Raw genomic sequence first — 18125 nt, 5'->3', positions numbered from 1 at the left:
GTGCGAAGCTTCGAAGCGCCAGGTAAAATGCTGTCTTTGGAAACCGCATGTCCGAGTATCGTTAGTCGACTCCAAAGTGACATTTCTTCATATTTAGTTGGAGCCCTGCATTAGTTAAGCAATGCAAGGCTTGCTCGGGATGGCAGAGATAAGTGGCGAAGTTAGGAGAAAAGACGAGAAGAGGCATGTCTTCCATTTTAGCCCACACAACTGTCCAAAGATTCCATTTAGCCCAAATGGCATACAGTTAAATTTATATAGGCCGGCTGGTATGGTGAACGCTGTTTTTGGCTGATCGGCTGGAGCCATCGGCACTTGCCAATAGCCAGAACGCAAGCAAAGCGGCGAAAAGTATGCCGCGCCTTGCCAAGAATCGAGACCGTCATCGATGTACGCCAGAGGATACACGTCTCTATGGGTTATCTTATTATGACGGCGGTAGTCCACGTAAAACAGGACGGATCCATCTTTTTTCTTAAGGGAACTGCAGGGGATGCCCAGGGACTGTTGAACAACTCCGCGCTGAAGCATGTGGCTGACTTGGTCTTCAATAACACGGCGCTCTGTGGACGATATGCAATAAGGTTGCTGGCTCAGTGGAGCTTGGGTGCTCGTATCGATCTCGTGATACACCGTCGATTTCCGGCCCAGAGTTGCTTGTTGGCAACAGAATGTAGAGTACCTGCGAATTAGGTTGAGGAGCTGGGAACGTTGTGTAAGGCTCGGGAGGGCATTCACAGAGCTGTCTAAGACGTCTGGCGTAGATAGGGAGCAAGTAGAGCAACAAGCCAATGAGCTGATCTCTGAGCAGGTGCCATCAAGAGGTGCGTCGAAGATGGTCACCCGAGTCGATGAACGTCCAAGGCACTCGCCGCTACACAAAGTGAGGGGCGCATCGTCGAAGACGAGCATATGAGTGAAGCCCCCATTGATAGTAATGACAGCAAAGGGAAGCGAACATTGTCGATGAATAAAAACAGGCGAAGATGTAAAAAGGACAGTGGTATCTGTAGCACAGTTCGAGCAGGCAGTTGCAATCACAGGTGAGTGCAGAGGTGTCGTAGTGTCATCAGCAACGAGCAGTTTGTCGCCAGAATCATCAGCATCACCTAATTGGGCATCAGGAAGCAATTAAAATTCTACTTCGGTGCGAGAACAGTCAATAACGACCTTGTGATTGTAAAGGAAGTCCCATCCCAAGATGAAGTATGAGCAAAAAGACAAGATACTCTACTGTTTATGTGTGTCATTGAATGGCGATGCTGGTAGTGCATGCAGCAACAGGGATAATGTTCTGTGTGCTTGCTGTACGGAGCAACAGTACAGACAAGGGTGCCATTAATTTTCTGAGTGTGCGACAAAGTTCTGTAATCACCGAAACTACGTCTCCTGTGTCGACACATGCAAGTCCAAGAAATCCGTTTACAGATGCTTCGGGAACGTTTGTCGGAAAAGAGCGAGGCCTTGTGTTGTTCGACACAGACGTAGTTCTTGCCTCGGGAACTGTGGCGACTAGTTTTCCCATTCTATAGGAGTGGGACAACGACGCAGAGGGAAAACGAGTGGTGTTGTGGAGATGGCGAGCGGTGAGTGTGGGTGGAAGGAGTGGCGGTGCATCAGGAAGCGACAGGAAGAACGCACCTGGGGGGCGTAGGAGGGTGCAGGTTGGTCTGCTCGGGAAAGTCATAAGCGACCTTGACGAAAGTGTGCCACGTGACCAGGGATGCCACAATAAAAGCGTATATGGCGATTGTCGGGTGTGTGCCATGGTTCATTGTTGGCTTGTAACCTGGTGGGAAACGCGGGAGGAAGTGGACGGGATGGTACTGTGGGCAGTGGTGGCGAGGACGTCGGCGGCAGGGTCCGTGCTACAATTTTGGCGTAAGTTATAGGTGCAGGTACGTACCGGTGGCGGTGTGCACGGGGACAGGGTATCATTGTTCCTGTATCATCTGCGGCAGGTTTGCAGTCAAAGATGGCGTAAGGCTTGTGGTGGCATTGCGTAGACACAGCTGCCGAGCGACTTCTGCATGACCGAACTCCTTGCTCTCGCAGAGCAGGGGGCCGTGGTCGGAAACTGCGGTTAAGCCCGAAGCCAAAGCATGCTGTGTGGAAGAACGCGGAGTCAAGAGATATGGTCTGCGGAGTTCATAGTAACTCTAACAAAGTTCAGTGATTTTGACAACAGTTCGCAGGTTTTTCGATAACAGCATTTGAAAGGCGTCTTTGATGTTCTTCAATATATGACGGCTCCTATTGGATTCGGTCATTGGTGCATTGACGCGCTTAAATACATCTTGAAACTTTAAAAGCGCACAAAGACGGGAAGGAAGAGAGAAGACACGACGAAGCGTCTCGTCTTGTGTTCTCTCTTTCTTCTCGTCTTTGTGTGCTTTTACGGTTTCAAGGTGCAAGTAAACGGACTAGCCCAGTTGTCCATTCTGTTATGCGCTTACAAAGGTCGACAACGCCTTCTATTTAGTTGGTGAGGTTCTTATCGAGCTGCTAGGAACGGTTGTGCAAGCACTTTTCTGCACACGAAGCTTTCGTACTATGGGGCGACCAAAAATTTCCGTGAAGCTCATCTTAAAATTGGACGCAACATTCATGCCTTTCAATTCAAAATCGCTAACGAGTCCGTAGAATTCATATCGTCTTTCAAATACTTAGGCATCACATTATCTAATGATCTAACATGGAATCAACATATCACTAACGCGATATCATCGGCTAACAAAACACTGGGATTTCTTAAACGTCATCTTCGCCTTGCCCCACATCACGTGAAATAGCTTGCTTACAAGTCGCTCATTCGACCTAAACTAGAATCTGCATCCACCATATGGAACCCGCATCATTTTAACCTGATAAATTATCTAGAAGCAGTCCAAAATTATGCTGCAAGGTTTATCCATTGTTCTTATTCCTATGACATCAGTGTTTCAGCCATGAAAACTACATCTGCCTTATTGCCTCTTTCAATTCGCAGTTACATAGCCGCCCTATTAGTGTACTACAAGTTCTATTACTCATCACTCAATCGTGTACTTTACATCATGCCAGCATCGTAGATTTCTCACCGCACCAACCACAACCTTCCCAAGTTATTCGTCCATGTGCCTGAACTGTTACTTTTTCGGCTTCCATCTTCCCACGTGCAGCTAAAGATTAGAATGGCCTTCCCCAATATATCATTGATATCACCTGTGCATCATCATTCATTGGAAAATTTAAATAATCTTTTTTGTGTATAAACAAATTTGGCATTGTTATTCATATTTTTTAAGCTGATTGCACCCCTTATGTAATACCCCTTCGTGGGGTCTTTAAGTAAATGGAGTGAAATGAAAGGTGCGAGGGTGAGATTCGTGGTTGCAGAACCACACGTTCGCGTCACCCATGAGCTAGAAGATCGCATTGTTTAACTTATTAGCATCATCCCATTTCTTGTGTGCACTCACACATCTGTAGGATGAGAGCCAATCTTCGGCGTCGTTTTCGTCGGAGCCGCTGAAGTTGTTGGATCCAGTTCACGTAGCGAGCTGCAACACAGAAGCGTGGGCGAGGCCGGCAGAGGTGTTTGGATCACATCATGAGGCATGATTAGTGGCAACTTCTGACTGTGGAGTTCCAGGTTTGGGGAAAGCCTAGCAACCTCCAGAAAATAAATATGCAATGCAGTTTAATTAACAAGCCAAAACGATACACAGACAGGTCTGTTAATCGAGTGTCAGGCACCAAGCATGCGATCTCTATCCTCGAGCAAGTAGTTGACGATACGCCAGAAGCTCATGGTTGTCTTCGCCACACTCTGGTAAATCTATTGCAGTTTGTCATTTTGCCTTTCTCTTCATGTTTTCGCTGTTTGTTAAAACGCATACTTCTATATTGTACTTATGCGTATAAAGAGCCCGGTTAAATCAAGCTCTTTCGTGCTTTATTTTCATCATTACTCACTCAACGTTTCTTGCTTACCTCGGCTGCATACCAGTTATCAATCTCTTTCCAGTTTTTTTTGTCAATAATCTAAATGTCTTGTCACGACCCGCCTGGGTTCGTGAACGAGGAGGAGCTCAAGGCGCCCGCTGTCAGAGAGATGCTCGACAACATGGTAGTGGTGAACGATAACCAACTGCTGGCGGCTGTGCTCATCGGTGTTTATTTGGTGTGGGGACCAATGTTGCTCACGAGCTTGGCAGGCCGCCGAGCCTGGCTCCCGATTCCCGAGATTATTCCCGAGGGGACGTCGCATGCTCGTCATACGTCTCTTGCTTATCTCGACTGCTGACCAATTATTGCTTCCATCCGCTTCGAATCCGAGCACTCCCACAATGTTGACGTTCCCTGCAGTTCCTGCTGCATAAATATCTTGGCATTCCATTACGATGTGCTCAGTCATCTTCAAACGAGTGCCACGGCACAAGGGTGCTTCACCCCATTGTGAATATTTGCCCCAGCATGTTTTTGTGCTGAGGAAGCGAGCTCGGGCCTTTAATAGCTAGGGACAGCCCTTTCTGTTACTGTACGAATTTTCTCCCAATTACTGTATTGCCATGGTTGTAAATATCTGTGGACTTTCTTGTTTCCATCCTATGCATAAAATGTACAGTGGGTTGTCCGTTTACACTTTCAATCAACCTGTACTTGGTAGTGAACTGTGACATTCTGTGTGCATTTGTATAGTGTACCGAGCCACCAAGCGGACACTATGTTCACTCGGTCGTCACTATCTGCATGAATTTGCACATGCGCATGGCCAACAGTGTTGTTGATTTGTTTGGCCGGCTGTGTGGCACTCGAGTTGCACCAGTATACGTTGTCGATTTGGCCGAGGGCTTTGGGTCGTGCTACATGCTGGGGGAGGATAGTTATAATAATAGTTATAATAGTTCATTATGCATTTTCATTTTTCATGTACATAATTACTTCCTCCTCGAGTAATCCCAAACAAAGAGTGTAATTCCGCTATGTACCATACTAACGATTTTGAACATTTTTGGTAAAGGCGAACTCCGGTGATTTTTCGAGGTCCACTGATCTTAAGAAAATTTTGAAAATATACGTTCTCTTTTGCATTTTGATTATCTTTGCCAAGCAATATGGCTGGAAGTCATTTAGTTTTCCTGAAAGTTAATTTTAAAGAATGGTTGCGTTCCTGACTGATGACTTTTTACTGGCCACCCTGTGTTTGTGACGTCGGGGACTACATTGCCACCGTCGCTGAAATTGCCACTGTCTGGTTCCGAAAATCTGTCAAAGTTCCTTGTGTCATCAAGAGACATCATCAGCTTTGCTTGTTTGGCGTTAGCAACATGTGTACTGCGTGTTTAGCACGCTTTCTGTGTGTTTACATTATGGTAGTGTAAAACTTGACGTCATCGACTCATTGTGACGTCACACGAAGCAGCTACTCGTTTCGGTTTCGGTATCTCATTTATTGGTTATTTATTATTATTGATGAATTTCTAAGCAAATTGAACCACCCTACCGGTGACAGGACTGTCAATGCCATTTGAAAATGACAGTATCCTGATATGGTTAAAAAAACGCCCGAGTTGCCCTTTAAGCATAAAAACAGCATCTTTTGCAAAGTGTCCATAGCAATGTCAAATTGATGGGCACACATTGTTCTTGCTGAAGACGGTGGATAGCTGTAATACAAAATAAAAAAATCTGGCGAATAGACATCACTTTTAGCATCCTGACATTGCCTAATAAGCACATTATTTGAGGAAATTATGAATAATCTAGAGGCCTTTGTTGACAAATGTACAGTTTTATTGTGCAATAATATGGACACTGTTGTGATCGACCTCTCAAGTTTGAGAAACATTCAGGCGTGCATTCCCACGACGAAATGATTTCCCTCGACCCAAAAAAGCCCGTTAGGATCAGCCTGGACTTCGACCTCTCAAGTGTGCAAAAGATTCAAACGGGTGTGCCCATGTCGAGATGATTTTCCTCGTCCCAGAAAAAGCATCACACCTCTATGCCCTCAGCAGACACGAAGAGGAAGACCCAAAGGAGATGACACGAAGGAGAAGAGGTCGTTGACTTCCCAACCTGACAAACGCACTGACACTTTCAAATGTTCCCCAAGCTTTCTTAGTAGAAATCGGTGACCAGAAGATCATGAGGGGTTATTTAAGGCCGTCCTGGCCCGCATGTTAAACGTAACCGCTCGCGACTCGGGTAGAGTCGCAACCATGTACCAATGAAGTGAATACGTTCTTTTCATTCTCTCGATGCCTGCCTTGCCAATTGCCCTAATTAGCTGCGCCTTTCTCTAACTCTTCACAACCTCAGTTCCCAGCTCTTCACACAGTAATAAGAACTCTGGCTTTCTCCGTTTGCCTAAATTCATGGTCAATCCCGAACGAGGATTTTCTTACTCTGATGCGACGTGAGGAAGCCTTCAACAGGAACCTGTGCTTACAAAAACTAATTTGCCGTTTTAGAACACACACGAGCTAAACCTCGCAAATTCTCAAAGGAAGTCAAGAGCTCACCATTCTGCTAAAGCCAGGACAAAGTGTGCAGTATTCCACCGCTGCCACCGCTGCCACCAACTGATACGATCTCGACTGGGTGAGGTGGGTCCTCACCCCAAGAATCACGATGCCTGCCTTTGTCGTCATTTCCTGATTCTTGCGGTGAAGACCTAGCTCACCCGGTCAAGATCGTATCTACTCCAAGCGCATTTCTGCCATTGCCGTACAAACACCGTAACACCATTGATGCGCACCATACGCTGTATGTGCGAGTGAAAGCTTGGGAGATTCAGCCGACGATCGCGGTCCAATCTCGCGCACGCGAGGGAGGAAGGTGAGCAGAAGCGCACTTTCTTCTGTTGCGCGCGAGGCATAGGTGAGGGAGGTAAGGGAGGGTATGTTTTACTTATGCAGCAGCTGTTTAGACACGCGCTGCGTGGGCACCGTATCTTGCAAGCCATCTATGACATGGACAAAGTGCCCGCCTGTGGGGGCCTCATCTTCAAAGCGATCTGCGATGTGGACAAATGACGTGGAGTGCCGGTAGCTTTGTATGCGCTGTGCTTTTGATGTTTAGTTGGCGTCGCAGCGAGAGAGAGCATGAAGGTCAATTCGCTCGCTGCTGCTGCCGCGGTTACTCACTCCAACGCTTTGACAGCGAGTTTATGCGGTCATTGAGTGAGATGTGTTCATGTTTACCGGTGCACACGTGACACCGTGCTTTGTAATTTAGTTTGTGAACGAATGTTTGCAAGTTTATACGGCCGATAATACTAATATGCTAAACTTCGTATAGCAGTCTACTGATTCAATATTGCAATCAATGCTTTGCCTTTCGGGCAAAACTGCGATTTTTTATGCCTTGTGTATAGGAACGGCCTGTGGTTAGGGTGGTCATGGCACTATTGTTTAGTGACTGCGCTGGTTAAAGAGGTTTCTCACCAGTGTTTTCAAACTAGTATTCAACATTTAAAGATTCTGATGGTGACCTGTATGTGATTAGAAAGTAGTGTTTTTTAGCTTGTCCTGTACTTGGTAAACACCGGTGGACTGGGTGTGTCACTGGAGGGGCGGAGGTGCAAACATGAGCTTGCACGGTGCAGCCACCTAGTGGTGCAGAGCTCAACTAGACAAACACAAATATTGTAGTAACCGAGTGTATTTAACTTTGCTGCTGGGGTTAATTTTCGGCTGCAACACGATTATGCCGCTGCCAATTATTTGCACTACCCGTGAAGGGAAATACACTTCGTTGCTGAAATTTTAGCTCTGTGTTTGTCTGATAGAGCTCTGCGCCGCCAAGTTGCTGCACCGCACAGGCCATTCACATTTGCAAACCCTCTCATCAGGATAACACGCCGAGCCCGCTTGTGTTTAGCCGCATACTGGACACGCTAAAGCTCTCTAATATTACACTGTGTCTCCTGCTGGCTGGCATCTGAGCTCATCTTAGCACTAATAATTTCAGGCATATTGCCTAATCTGTGGAAGTGGCCAGGAGCTCTTCATCTGTGACAATGCGGATTGCAGCAGGTGAGCATGTATTATTGTCATATTCTTTCTTGGAAATAAGTACACATCTTCATTCAACTACATTACGTATCCCTGCAGATAGACCCATGCTTTGTGTGCGAATCCAGAAGAATTCATTTGAGACCTTGTTAAACCTATACCAGACACACTTAAGCACTTCACAGACACAATCAAAAGCTTTGTTTCACCAATTTTTTGGGTGTCGTGTATAATTGTATAGTTTCCTGCTTGAAAGTTTCTAGTTTCACATAGCACACATGCTGCTAATTTCGTGGAAGTGCTGGCCCCAATTTTTTTGCCATTTTTCTATGGAATGTCTGTGGTGCTGATTACAGCATCTTGTTATTTTTGTAGCTGCATGTTTGCATTTTTTGCAGTAATTTATGAAATTGTATATTCTTTCTAACTATTTATAAAAAGCGTGTCTTCTTGTTCAAAATATACCCTATTCTGTGCTTGTAGTTTGGTCATGAACTTTGGCTTTCTTTGGAAGCCAGCGGCTTACACTTTCGAAACTGATTTGCATGCATAGTTCTTTAACTTACTTGAACGGGCTTTTATGACACATTCTTATGCACATACTTGCACAAAGTTCTCAGGCAATTTCACCGGTAGTCGCCATCGAAGCCGCGGAAAGATACAGGATGCAAATTCGAACTAGAAGATATTGTTCAGTCTTTGGGACCCGTGTTCGCAGGTACCAGCCTAAGAGAAGCTGCGCATGGCTTACTTTATTGATGCATGGAGTGTCTCGATAGGAGAAGGCCAAGAACAGATATTCAGCCTTTTCCAGGAGGTATTTGACTGCCCTCACCATACGATCAACTTCACTCGACTCCAAAGGCTCTACTGGAGTTTCAGTAGTGAGCATGGGGGCTGCTCACCCAACCCGTGACAAGCTGGTGCAGTTCATCACCAGCGCGTCAGTTCGAGCATTTATGCCATAGACTCCCTAGCAAGAGCTTTGCAGCGAACCCTCCTTGATGGCCTCATGAACAATTTGCAACATGCGATGATTGCTAAATGCAGGAACCATGATCTGAATACACTTCAGAAGGAGATCTTCACAGATGTTGAGAGCGCTCTGGTATTGCCTGTACTTCTTGATGTGTACCTAAACGTGTGAGCTTATTAGCCAGCCTTTGTTGCAGCACCCTTGGAGCAGGTTGCATTCCTCATCGCTAGCTTAGTCCTGATGAAGTTTGTGAAGGTGTGCTGACAGGAGATCTGGCAGGGCGTGAATGATCTCATTGACGAAGAGCTTTATATTATCTGTTTTAGAATGGTATTCACACTCGAAGCTTGCCTTGGTAGTACGCGCGAGAGTGTGTCGGCCGTGGCAAACTGATTTCCTAGTGTAGAGAGCATTTGGTAGCAGAATCGCATAAGGTTCAAGTGGAAGCACTCAATTCCTGTTGGCAGCACGTCCACATACATAGAGTCCAGCAGTGTCACAAATGTCTAGTGATCCGTTTTTATGAAGAAGTGGAAAGCATGGAGAAACTCCTCGAATCACTACACCGCCCAGGTAGCAACTAGAGTCTCCTTATCGGTCTAGCTGCATTGCTGTCCTGTAGACATGAGCGACGTTGAAGTGAAGGAAATGGCTCGTTGTTAACAATAAGGTCGCTCTTGCAATGATACGGCTTCCAAACTTAGAGATTTTGCATAAACAGACACCGTAGTCTTGTAAGCTGCATTATACCGTGCAGCACAAAGGTCCTATTACAGCAACAGCTTCAGGCCTTCAAATTCAGTTTGCTTATCGGGTCCCCACGTCTAATGGGAATCATTGCAGAACAGCACGTCAATTCAAGCAGCTGTGCAGGAGAGGTGTGGCAAGAAGCGTCCAACATGATTCATGAGCCCCAGCAGATGACAAACCAAGCAGACATCTTCGGGAGGTGGCATTTTCCGGATTGCTGTTATCTTGTTTGGCTCGGCATTAACAATAAGGTCGCTCTTTCAATGATACGGCTTCCAAACTTAGAGATCTTGCATAAACAGACACCGTAGTCTTGTAAGCTGCATTATACCGGGCAGCACAAAGGTCCTACGACAGCAACAACTTCAGGCCTTCAAAGGCAGTTTGCTTATCGGGTCCCCACGTCTAATAGGAATCTTTGCAGAACAGCACGTCAATTCAAGCAGCTGTGTAGGAGAGGTGTGGCAAGAAGCATCCAACATGATTCATGAGCCCCAGCAGACGACAAACCAAGCAGACATCTTTGGGAGGTGGCATTTTCTGGATTGCTGTAATCTTGTCTGGATCTCGACAGATACCTTGAGCGCCGACAATGACGCCCAAAAACTTGACGTGGCTAGTCGTGAAGCAGCACTTCTCTCGATTCAGAATGACGCCTGCCCTCGCCAGCCTAGCAAGACCTTGCTGGAGACGCTGGTCTTGTTCTGCTCGTTTTTTGCTGAAGACATGTCCATCGTAAATCATATTGACATGTGTACCTGTTTGTCTTTATCGGGTGGCCGTGTTTCACTCAGCGCCTAACAAATGTTATCGTTCAGTGCAGGACGCGCCTGCATTTATTGGAAGTTTCTCGAATGCTATCCATGGTTCTATCCGCTGTCTGTTTTCACCGAAGCTTGCGTAATATGATTGCATGTATGCGCGACCTGAATCGCGTAGTACTTTCTGGATGACACGCGGGCACCAGCGATTACTCTGGAACCTCTGGTGACTCATGTATAAAAGCCGACGTGCTTGACCCGCTGATTGGATGTTCAATAATCGCCGAATGTGTTCGCTGCTATCGTTGTTATTTGAGTGTAGCCTGTTTTTGAGTGCACAGGTTCACCCAATAAAACGCAAGTTTAGTCTATTGCAATTTTGCTGCTTCCTTCACCGTCAGTACTATGTGATATCTGGTGGAGGTGCTGGGTAGGTCTGGCCATGAACTGTAATTCTTTCTGTGCCGATTTCAGTTGGCGTGATGAAGTGTCCTCCAGCTGTTCAAATTAGAGGGCCGTTTCATGCGGTCTTCACTTTCTCCAACTTGGTGAAGAATAATCCACTTGTGACGGAGTAGTCGTCTCCTGTGTCTACAAGCGCGGTAACTTTGTGGCCGATGAGAAGCACGTCGAGGTTGGTTGGCATTTGTTCATTTCATTGATACTAGCAAAATTTGAGCCGAAATTAATACTAAAACGGCACTTCACCTGCAAAACGCAGCTGCCATTTCACACATCGTAGCGCAGACATCTTGGTCTCATTTTAAAGAGCGGTCTTTTTTCTTCAATTTCCCGCCAATGCAGGCTCTATGCAGCCATTGGATTCGTTCAGTTACCGCGCCAAAGAAGGGTCCCAGCACGCTCTCTTATTCGTTGTTGAGCGCACGTGACTTGAGGGTGCCATACCATTGGCGGAATTCCTTTCTCGTCGTCTGCTCCCCGCTTCAGTCAGCCGTGCGCCATCCACCATATTGCCCTCGCGTGAGTGTCTGCTGCGTGATGGCCCGTTTGGAAAGAAAATTCCACGCGAGGAACAAGTTCGGTGGAAGAAAGGTGCGACGTACATTGCAGTCTGATTGACAACTGCAGTCTGATACAAGCACTTAGAGACCTTGCCACACATTGCGCTTTATGCAAGTGCAAGCCTATCCTCCACCGGGCGGTTATCTTGCTTAAATGTAGAAACCAAAAAAAAAAAGAGAAGTCGTGGAAGCCTGCAACATCAAGATGACCAGTCAGCAAAAAGATTAGCTTAATCACTCGCAATAGATGGCGTGAGTAGACTGGGAAGAGCATCTCTGTTCACACGAGTAGGCTATATCTGGGTCTCGTTTTCCAAAAAATAAAGCGGTTGTTAATTTGCACTCAGGTGTCGTGCGTTGGTTTTCTCACTTAAGTCCTGTCCCTTCGTCACTTGGCGCAACAGTGTTATGTCCAACCAACTAGCCCACTGGGGAATTTTCTTTGATTATATGTAATATGCTCTGAGTGCACATTTATGTGACAGTATTGTTTGCAATGCACATGTGAAAGACAGCACAAAAAGAGATGCACTATTAGAGGTGAGCGAATAGGGATTTTCGGTACCGAATCGAACAGTGCCAGAAAAGAATTAAATCAAATACTTTTTTTAAAAATGAATAGCCATTATCATAATTAATATAAATTGATTTTCACATCCCAGTATTCATGAAGTTAGCAAGTTTCTGTCATTATATAGTACCTTATTAAGTATTGTTTTTGAAGAACACAAACTGAGCATTAGGAGCAAACAAGTACTTTATTTGCATGCGCAGGGCTCTTAAGAGGATGCAAATGATCAGTGTAGAGCCTGTAAACTGTGGCTGCCTGAGCGACATAGCCTGCTCACTACGCAAGTTCTCATGTTTTATGGCTATACTATGCCTGTCGGGAAAATTTACCGTACTTTTCTTGAACTTAATGTTTATGTGGATGCAGTTCGCGTTTTTTAAATACCCGAGAGGTATAACAAAAATATTTACATTTACGAAAACTTATACGCCTAGCACCACTGCGACACATTGCACGTACACATCACAGTACACTTACACTTTGTAAAAATAAGATTTCTAGTACTATAACATTCTGTACTTGTTCGCGGTCACCAATGTGCATTGCAGCCCGCAAAACAGCTCACATGAAGCAAAACACAAACAGCACATTACGAATGACTGCGATGACACGACACTGAAGCTTATCGCTACACATCGTCTCTTCACTTCTTAAACACAAACCAGTGCTCCACAAACATACAATCTTCATAATGATGAAGCGCGCACACACCTACGAACACCATACACTGAGGTGAGCGATCGCAAGTTTTTCATTTTGGCGTGTAAAGAACATATGCCATGCTTAGAATGCATGTGTATGGGATGGCCTTCGCGTTTGTAATGCAAATGTAAAAAAGCTCAGTGAAGCTGTGTATGTGGGCCCCATAATGGCGAACTGCACCTCCGCCACGGGTTGGCCCGACACCGCGCTATCTTTGGGATCAGCCTCTGTATGGGGAGTGCTTAACACCTCCTTCACCTCCGCCGCGAGTCGGGCCGGTATTGCACTTTCTTCGGAATTGGCCCACGTATGGGGAGTTTTTTGCTTACCACGCCAACAGTGACACGAAAATTTCCTTTGACGATACAGGTATACAAGTTCGCTGTAATAACAGCCCAAGACAGGAAATCGGGGCATTCATTTCTTGCGACCTTCGCGTAAACACAACACACATCCATTTATTTCCTTTTGCGATCTCACATACTGAAGAGGTCAGGAAGGGTACAGGGGCTTGCTGCGTTCGACAAATAGCTTTGCAGGTGCTGAATAGCTCTTGCAATGATCATAAAAACCACACAAAAAACAAACTGCCACTGTAGTCTAGGGGCCTAGGCTTGGCGCTGCGCTTCACTTCGAACCAGTGTCATGTTTGTGCTGTCGCCGCACGGAGGCAAAAGTTCATGACCGCTCCTCGTGACGTCATCGCTGCCATTAATGGCGGACTGCTTGCTTGCGGTGCAGCTTGCGGCGATGGGCGGCTTGAGTGTAAATCGGCTCTCACTCTCCCAGGGCGTGTTATTCTCTAAAAGGCAGACGCAGGGGGAGACAAAAGCTCCACGCACCGCACATGAGGGTAGCCAACCTGCCTGACGGGTCCGATAGCTTGGTCAACGCGCACCTGTGCACTGTAATTGCTGATCGACGGCGAGTGGTTGCGTTCGAAGAACTTGACCAATGCTAGTTAATGGCCCGTATCTAATAATTTAAGGGGGGACGCGGGGATCAGATCGCGAAAATCGCAAAAAAGAACTATTTTTGGCAACGACGCGTTTTGGTATCTGCAATGCCTAATCTACATTGTATCAAAAGGGTTTGGCTGAAAACGCACCAAAAGTGCCAGAGAAAAATTAATTTATCAGTATGTAGGGCAAGAAAACAGCTTTAAATCGCGTAAAATCACCGCAGTTCGCGGAGCCCTAACTCGTTTTTCCTGCCACCGAACGTTGCCATCTTGGTATCGTTCCAAAGCTCGAGGTTTCACCATTCTGTTTCTGAATTCTTCGGTCATCGTCATCTTGTAACAAACACAAAAACACAAAAGAAGCGCAGGTCTGCGAGAGGCGGTCATACGAACCCTGCGATGAAAGTGGGCCTCCGATTGGTTGCCGTGTTGAAAGGCGTCTCGCCATTGGCTGCTGCTGCAGCAGCGAGCAAGCTGGCAACCGTAGCGGACCGCAGTTGTCTGCTTTGAAAACCACGCCGGCGTCTTTCTTCGTTTGACACTCGCAGAATTCGGATTTATGAAAGCTCCCAGGTCAGTCATGAAAGCTCCCAGGCCAGCTCGTTCGAAAAATTTTAAACGAAGCATGCCTTTGGAAAACGGAAGTGCAAGCCTCCTACGCCGAGAAAAAGTTGGCGGCCAGCGGAAGAAGCGGAGCACCCGACTGAACTCGCGGATAACTTGGCGCATTATCTTGCACCGTGCGATTCCAGCAGCAAAGCCGACAATCGCCCTGTGCAATCCACACTGATAACAAAGCCACCGAAAGACATGCCAACCGAGGCTCTTGTACCTGTGCGTAAGGCCGCGCAAGTCAGCAACCGAGATCGCGTCGTTGGAGGCGATGCAGATTGAAGGTCATCATCGCCGGCAGAGACGGTGTACCCTGTTTCCGACGCATCGTGTGACAGGGACACGCAGCCTGCGAGTGAGCCCCAACCGTCAACGAGCTACATACAGTATGGTGACTCAAGGCTCACCAGACGAATCGTCGCCCGAACATCGCACGATTCAGACACGCCTCGAACTGTGTTTTGTGTCAGTAGTGACTGCAGAAGCGCGGATATGCAGCGTTCGCGACTCCCTTCGCGCAGCGTCCGCAATTGAGCGGAAGTTCAATTTGATTGACCAGCAAGGCCAAGAACAAATTTCAACCCCTTGTGACTGTGAGTTCATTATTGTGCAGGTTTCCACGATGAACTCTTTGATAACTCTCTGCCCAAGGTGCCAACCACGTTCTGTGGGTGTACACTGCGATATTAAGCTCGGTCTGGCAGTGAAAATGGTGGTCATGCGCTACTCCAGAGGGCTCAAGAAAAGGATAAAGAACGCCTGAAGAAGGCATACAAAGCCCACCAAACAAAGAGGCAAAGGTGTAAGAAGATGCCTGACAGCAATGATTCAAAATATTGCAGCCCTGGTGCTTTTTAATAAATTTGCAGTGCTTTTAAAACTTTGCAGCCAGTTTTCTCAATTGCACTTTTTTTGTCAATCACCTCGCTCATGGAAAGCGTAGCACAACAATGGCCGGACCGATTTTGGTCCAGTTTGTTTTGCTGTGATCCACAAGCTGTGCTGTACTTAAAGACAGTCCTGAAATGTTTCTTTATCTTTGCATTATTTAATTATTTCACAATAACTACATGGCTCCATGCAGTGAAGCACAGTCATGTGCGTGTTATGTTGAGCAAAACATTATTAGCGCACCATAAAAAAAATCAAACACTGTCTTGGTGTAGATGAGACATTTGGGGAAACATGCAAAGTATTCCCAGCTCCCTATCGTGTTTCGTTACTGTGCCAGGCTTTCCACAAGCAAGGAACATATAAATTCTTATAAAACAAAAACTAATGAAGATATCGTAATGAAATTTTAGATTTGTCTCTTTATTGCAATGTGCAGTGTGTGTGCCAAATTTCAGCCCTTTCTGTCGAGAAACAAAAAAGTTATTTCTGATCCCCTCCTCCTCCCTTAAAGGAGTACTGACACAAAAATTTGAAGTCGAGATAACTTGTGAGATCGATTTAGTTGGTTATACACACATCGTCTATAAGATATCAGCGGCAAATATCGCTCAGAACATATTTAAAATCAATTTTAAAGTATGTGCGCGCAGCCAACCGCAAAACAGAGCACCTCGCAACATTGACATCAAGCGGGATTGTAAATAGCCAAGAAAACGCTACGTCATGTGGCTACGTCACGAATTTTCGTTGGCTGCCATGCGGCTTACATGCGCTCTTCTCCTCTGTTGTTGCTTGTTCTAGCTGTTCTACTTGTAGTGGGACGCTCTCCGTGTCGCTGCAACTGCAGTTTTTGTCGTCTCCATCGGGATATTTCCCACACTATCAGCTTGACTGCGCTGCGACAACGTTCAACGCCGATTTGTTGTTTCTTACCATTGATCGTGGCCGATGCGAGGGTTTTGTTGAGGCTCGTCCTCGCCATCCCCGGCCGCAATATCGGAGTCGTCAAGTGATTGGCCACGTCTAAAGCGCGAGACACATGGTGCGATTTTCCGTGCGATCTGTCGTACGGCGCGTCGTGTGCGACTTGCCGCATGCGGCGATTCGGGACACACGGTACGAATGAGCGATCTGCGGGTAGCTCCGCTCAGAACCGGCGCCTCTGTGTGGAAGTTCGGAATGCTGCGTAACTTCGAACAGAAAGTGAAAGCAACTGTATTTGCACAGCTATCTTTTTTGAAACAAACGATGACAATATAAACACGTCTATGCGAGCACTGTAGACGTGTTTCCGCAAGGCCGCGTTAGCAGCATCGGATCCGTTGACAGCCGCCGATGGCCAGGAGCTGGCAGGCATAGCTCGCTGGGCCATCGAATCCGACACCGGTTGCGCTTGTGACACGACAACTTGCAGCTCGTATAACGAAGCCCCTATGTTAGTCGGCACAACGTGTACACAGTTATGTCACGCTTAAACTGCAGCACATTTGATTTCATTGGCGCCGACAGAAGCGAACGAGCATGCCAGGCGAGCTTGTGATCGCTGGGAGACGATGTAGGCTAGCTCGCCGGCCGTCTATCTGGGGCCAAGGGTCCTTGCGATGCGTCCGCAGCTCGTAATAAAGCGCCTAAATTCGTCAGCACAATCAATGCCTGAACATTTATGTTTCTCTTAAGTGAAAATACGGTTAGTTTTCCAGGTGCCGTTAGTAGCGATGAGTAAACACGCCAGTCAGGCGAGCCGCTTCGTATACAGACGATCACTGGCGCATCTGCGCTTGCCGCGCCCGAGTAGAAATCACACTAACGATTTACTATTTCGCACAACGTTTTATAACTCGCACTCTTTCGAGGTCACTTTATTCTAGAAGTTATTTCGTGTCAGAAACAAATTGTAGCCGATTTATTTGCCGCCGTCATCGGCGAAAGAGGCCCGCGTTTCGACCAGGGAGAGAAAAAAAAACCGACATGATCAGAGCGGCGAGGCGCCCGCTCACCGGCCCCGCCCCGACGGGTCTACCACGTGGCCATGACGTTCACGCTACCGGCGCTGTCATTGGCTGCGGTCGTCCGACCGATGCGGCAGTCGCACGACAATATTCAGCAAGTTGGTTGCGCACGCTGGCTGCGCGTCAGAGCATACGTCATGGCTTTTTGCGAACACGTGACCACTTTGTTTACATTCCCGCTTCTCCCGTCTCGTTGCTCTCTGGAACCGAAACTTCAACTGGTCGCTACAAAAAAAGACTGCAAATAATTACCTGACGCGCTCTGAAGTAAATGAGGTTTCGTGCCGTGATTACTGGGTCTTTAACTACTTATTAAAGCAGAAAAAACCACGTGGATTTTTTTTGTGTCAGTACTCCTTTAAGGGATACACTGCTTGTTTCAAATGCTTCGATTGATAAAGAAAACCAGCTTCCATCGGATGAAGGCAGGATTTTTTTAGCGCATTTAGAAAACAAATTAAAACCATCACTCACTTGAGAAGTTTGAAATGTGCACTAGGTTACGAAAGAACTGGCTGTGAAAGCTGTGAGGTTTGTAACACCAACATGTATTCCCTGGGTGAACAACTAGCTCTATGTCAAGGAATTTCAGAGTGCTGTTATTGGGTAGCTCATATGTCTATTCAAGGGGCTTGATGTAGTCCAGAAATTACCTGAAAACAATTAGAACCCTGCATCATCTGCATCGCATGTGAAACCTTGTCAATGAAAACATACTGATCGACGTACCTAAAGATTTTTAGCACTACCTTGTCTCTCAAATAGCCAGACATTGTTCTGTCTCATTTGGCCAGCAACTCATCACTGAGAATCAGTGCTGTGCACGATCCAATTCAAATTCCATTTTTTCAGAAGGTAAGGCTT

At 46.5% G+C, this 18125-nt stretch overlaps 1 protein-coding gene across 1 annotated transcript in view; it reads left to right on the top strand.

The window, feature by feature from the left end:
• Positions 1 to 18125, top strand: part of LOC126516650 (DNA (cytosine-5)-methyltransferase 3C-like) — a 362078-nt gene that overhangs the window by 122173 nt on the left and 221780 nt on the right. The window contains exon 7 of the mRNA XM_072285857.1: positions 7960 to 8024. Coding sequence (XP_072141958.1) covers positions 7960 to 8024 — 65 coding nt within the window. The remainder of the gene's footprint in view (positions 1 to 7959; positions 8025 to 18125) is intronic.

Source organism: Dermacentor andersoni, chromosome 1 (assembly GCF_023375885.2).
Source record: "Dermacentor andersoni chromosome 1, qqDerAnde1_hic_scaffold, whole genome shotgun sequence".
In the NCBI taxonomy this organism is placed as follows: Eukaryota; Metazoa; Arthropoda; class Arachnida; order Ixodida; family Ixodidae; genus Dermacentor; species Dermacentor andersoni.
The sequence above is the reverse complement of the archived record's forward strand: the minus strand, read 5'-3'. Positions and strand labels throughout refer to the sequence as shown.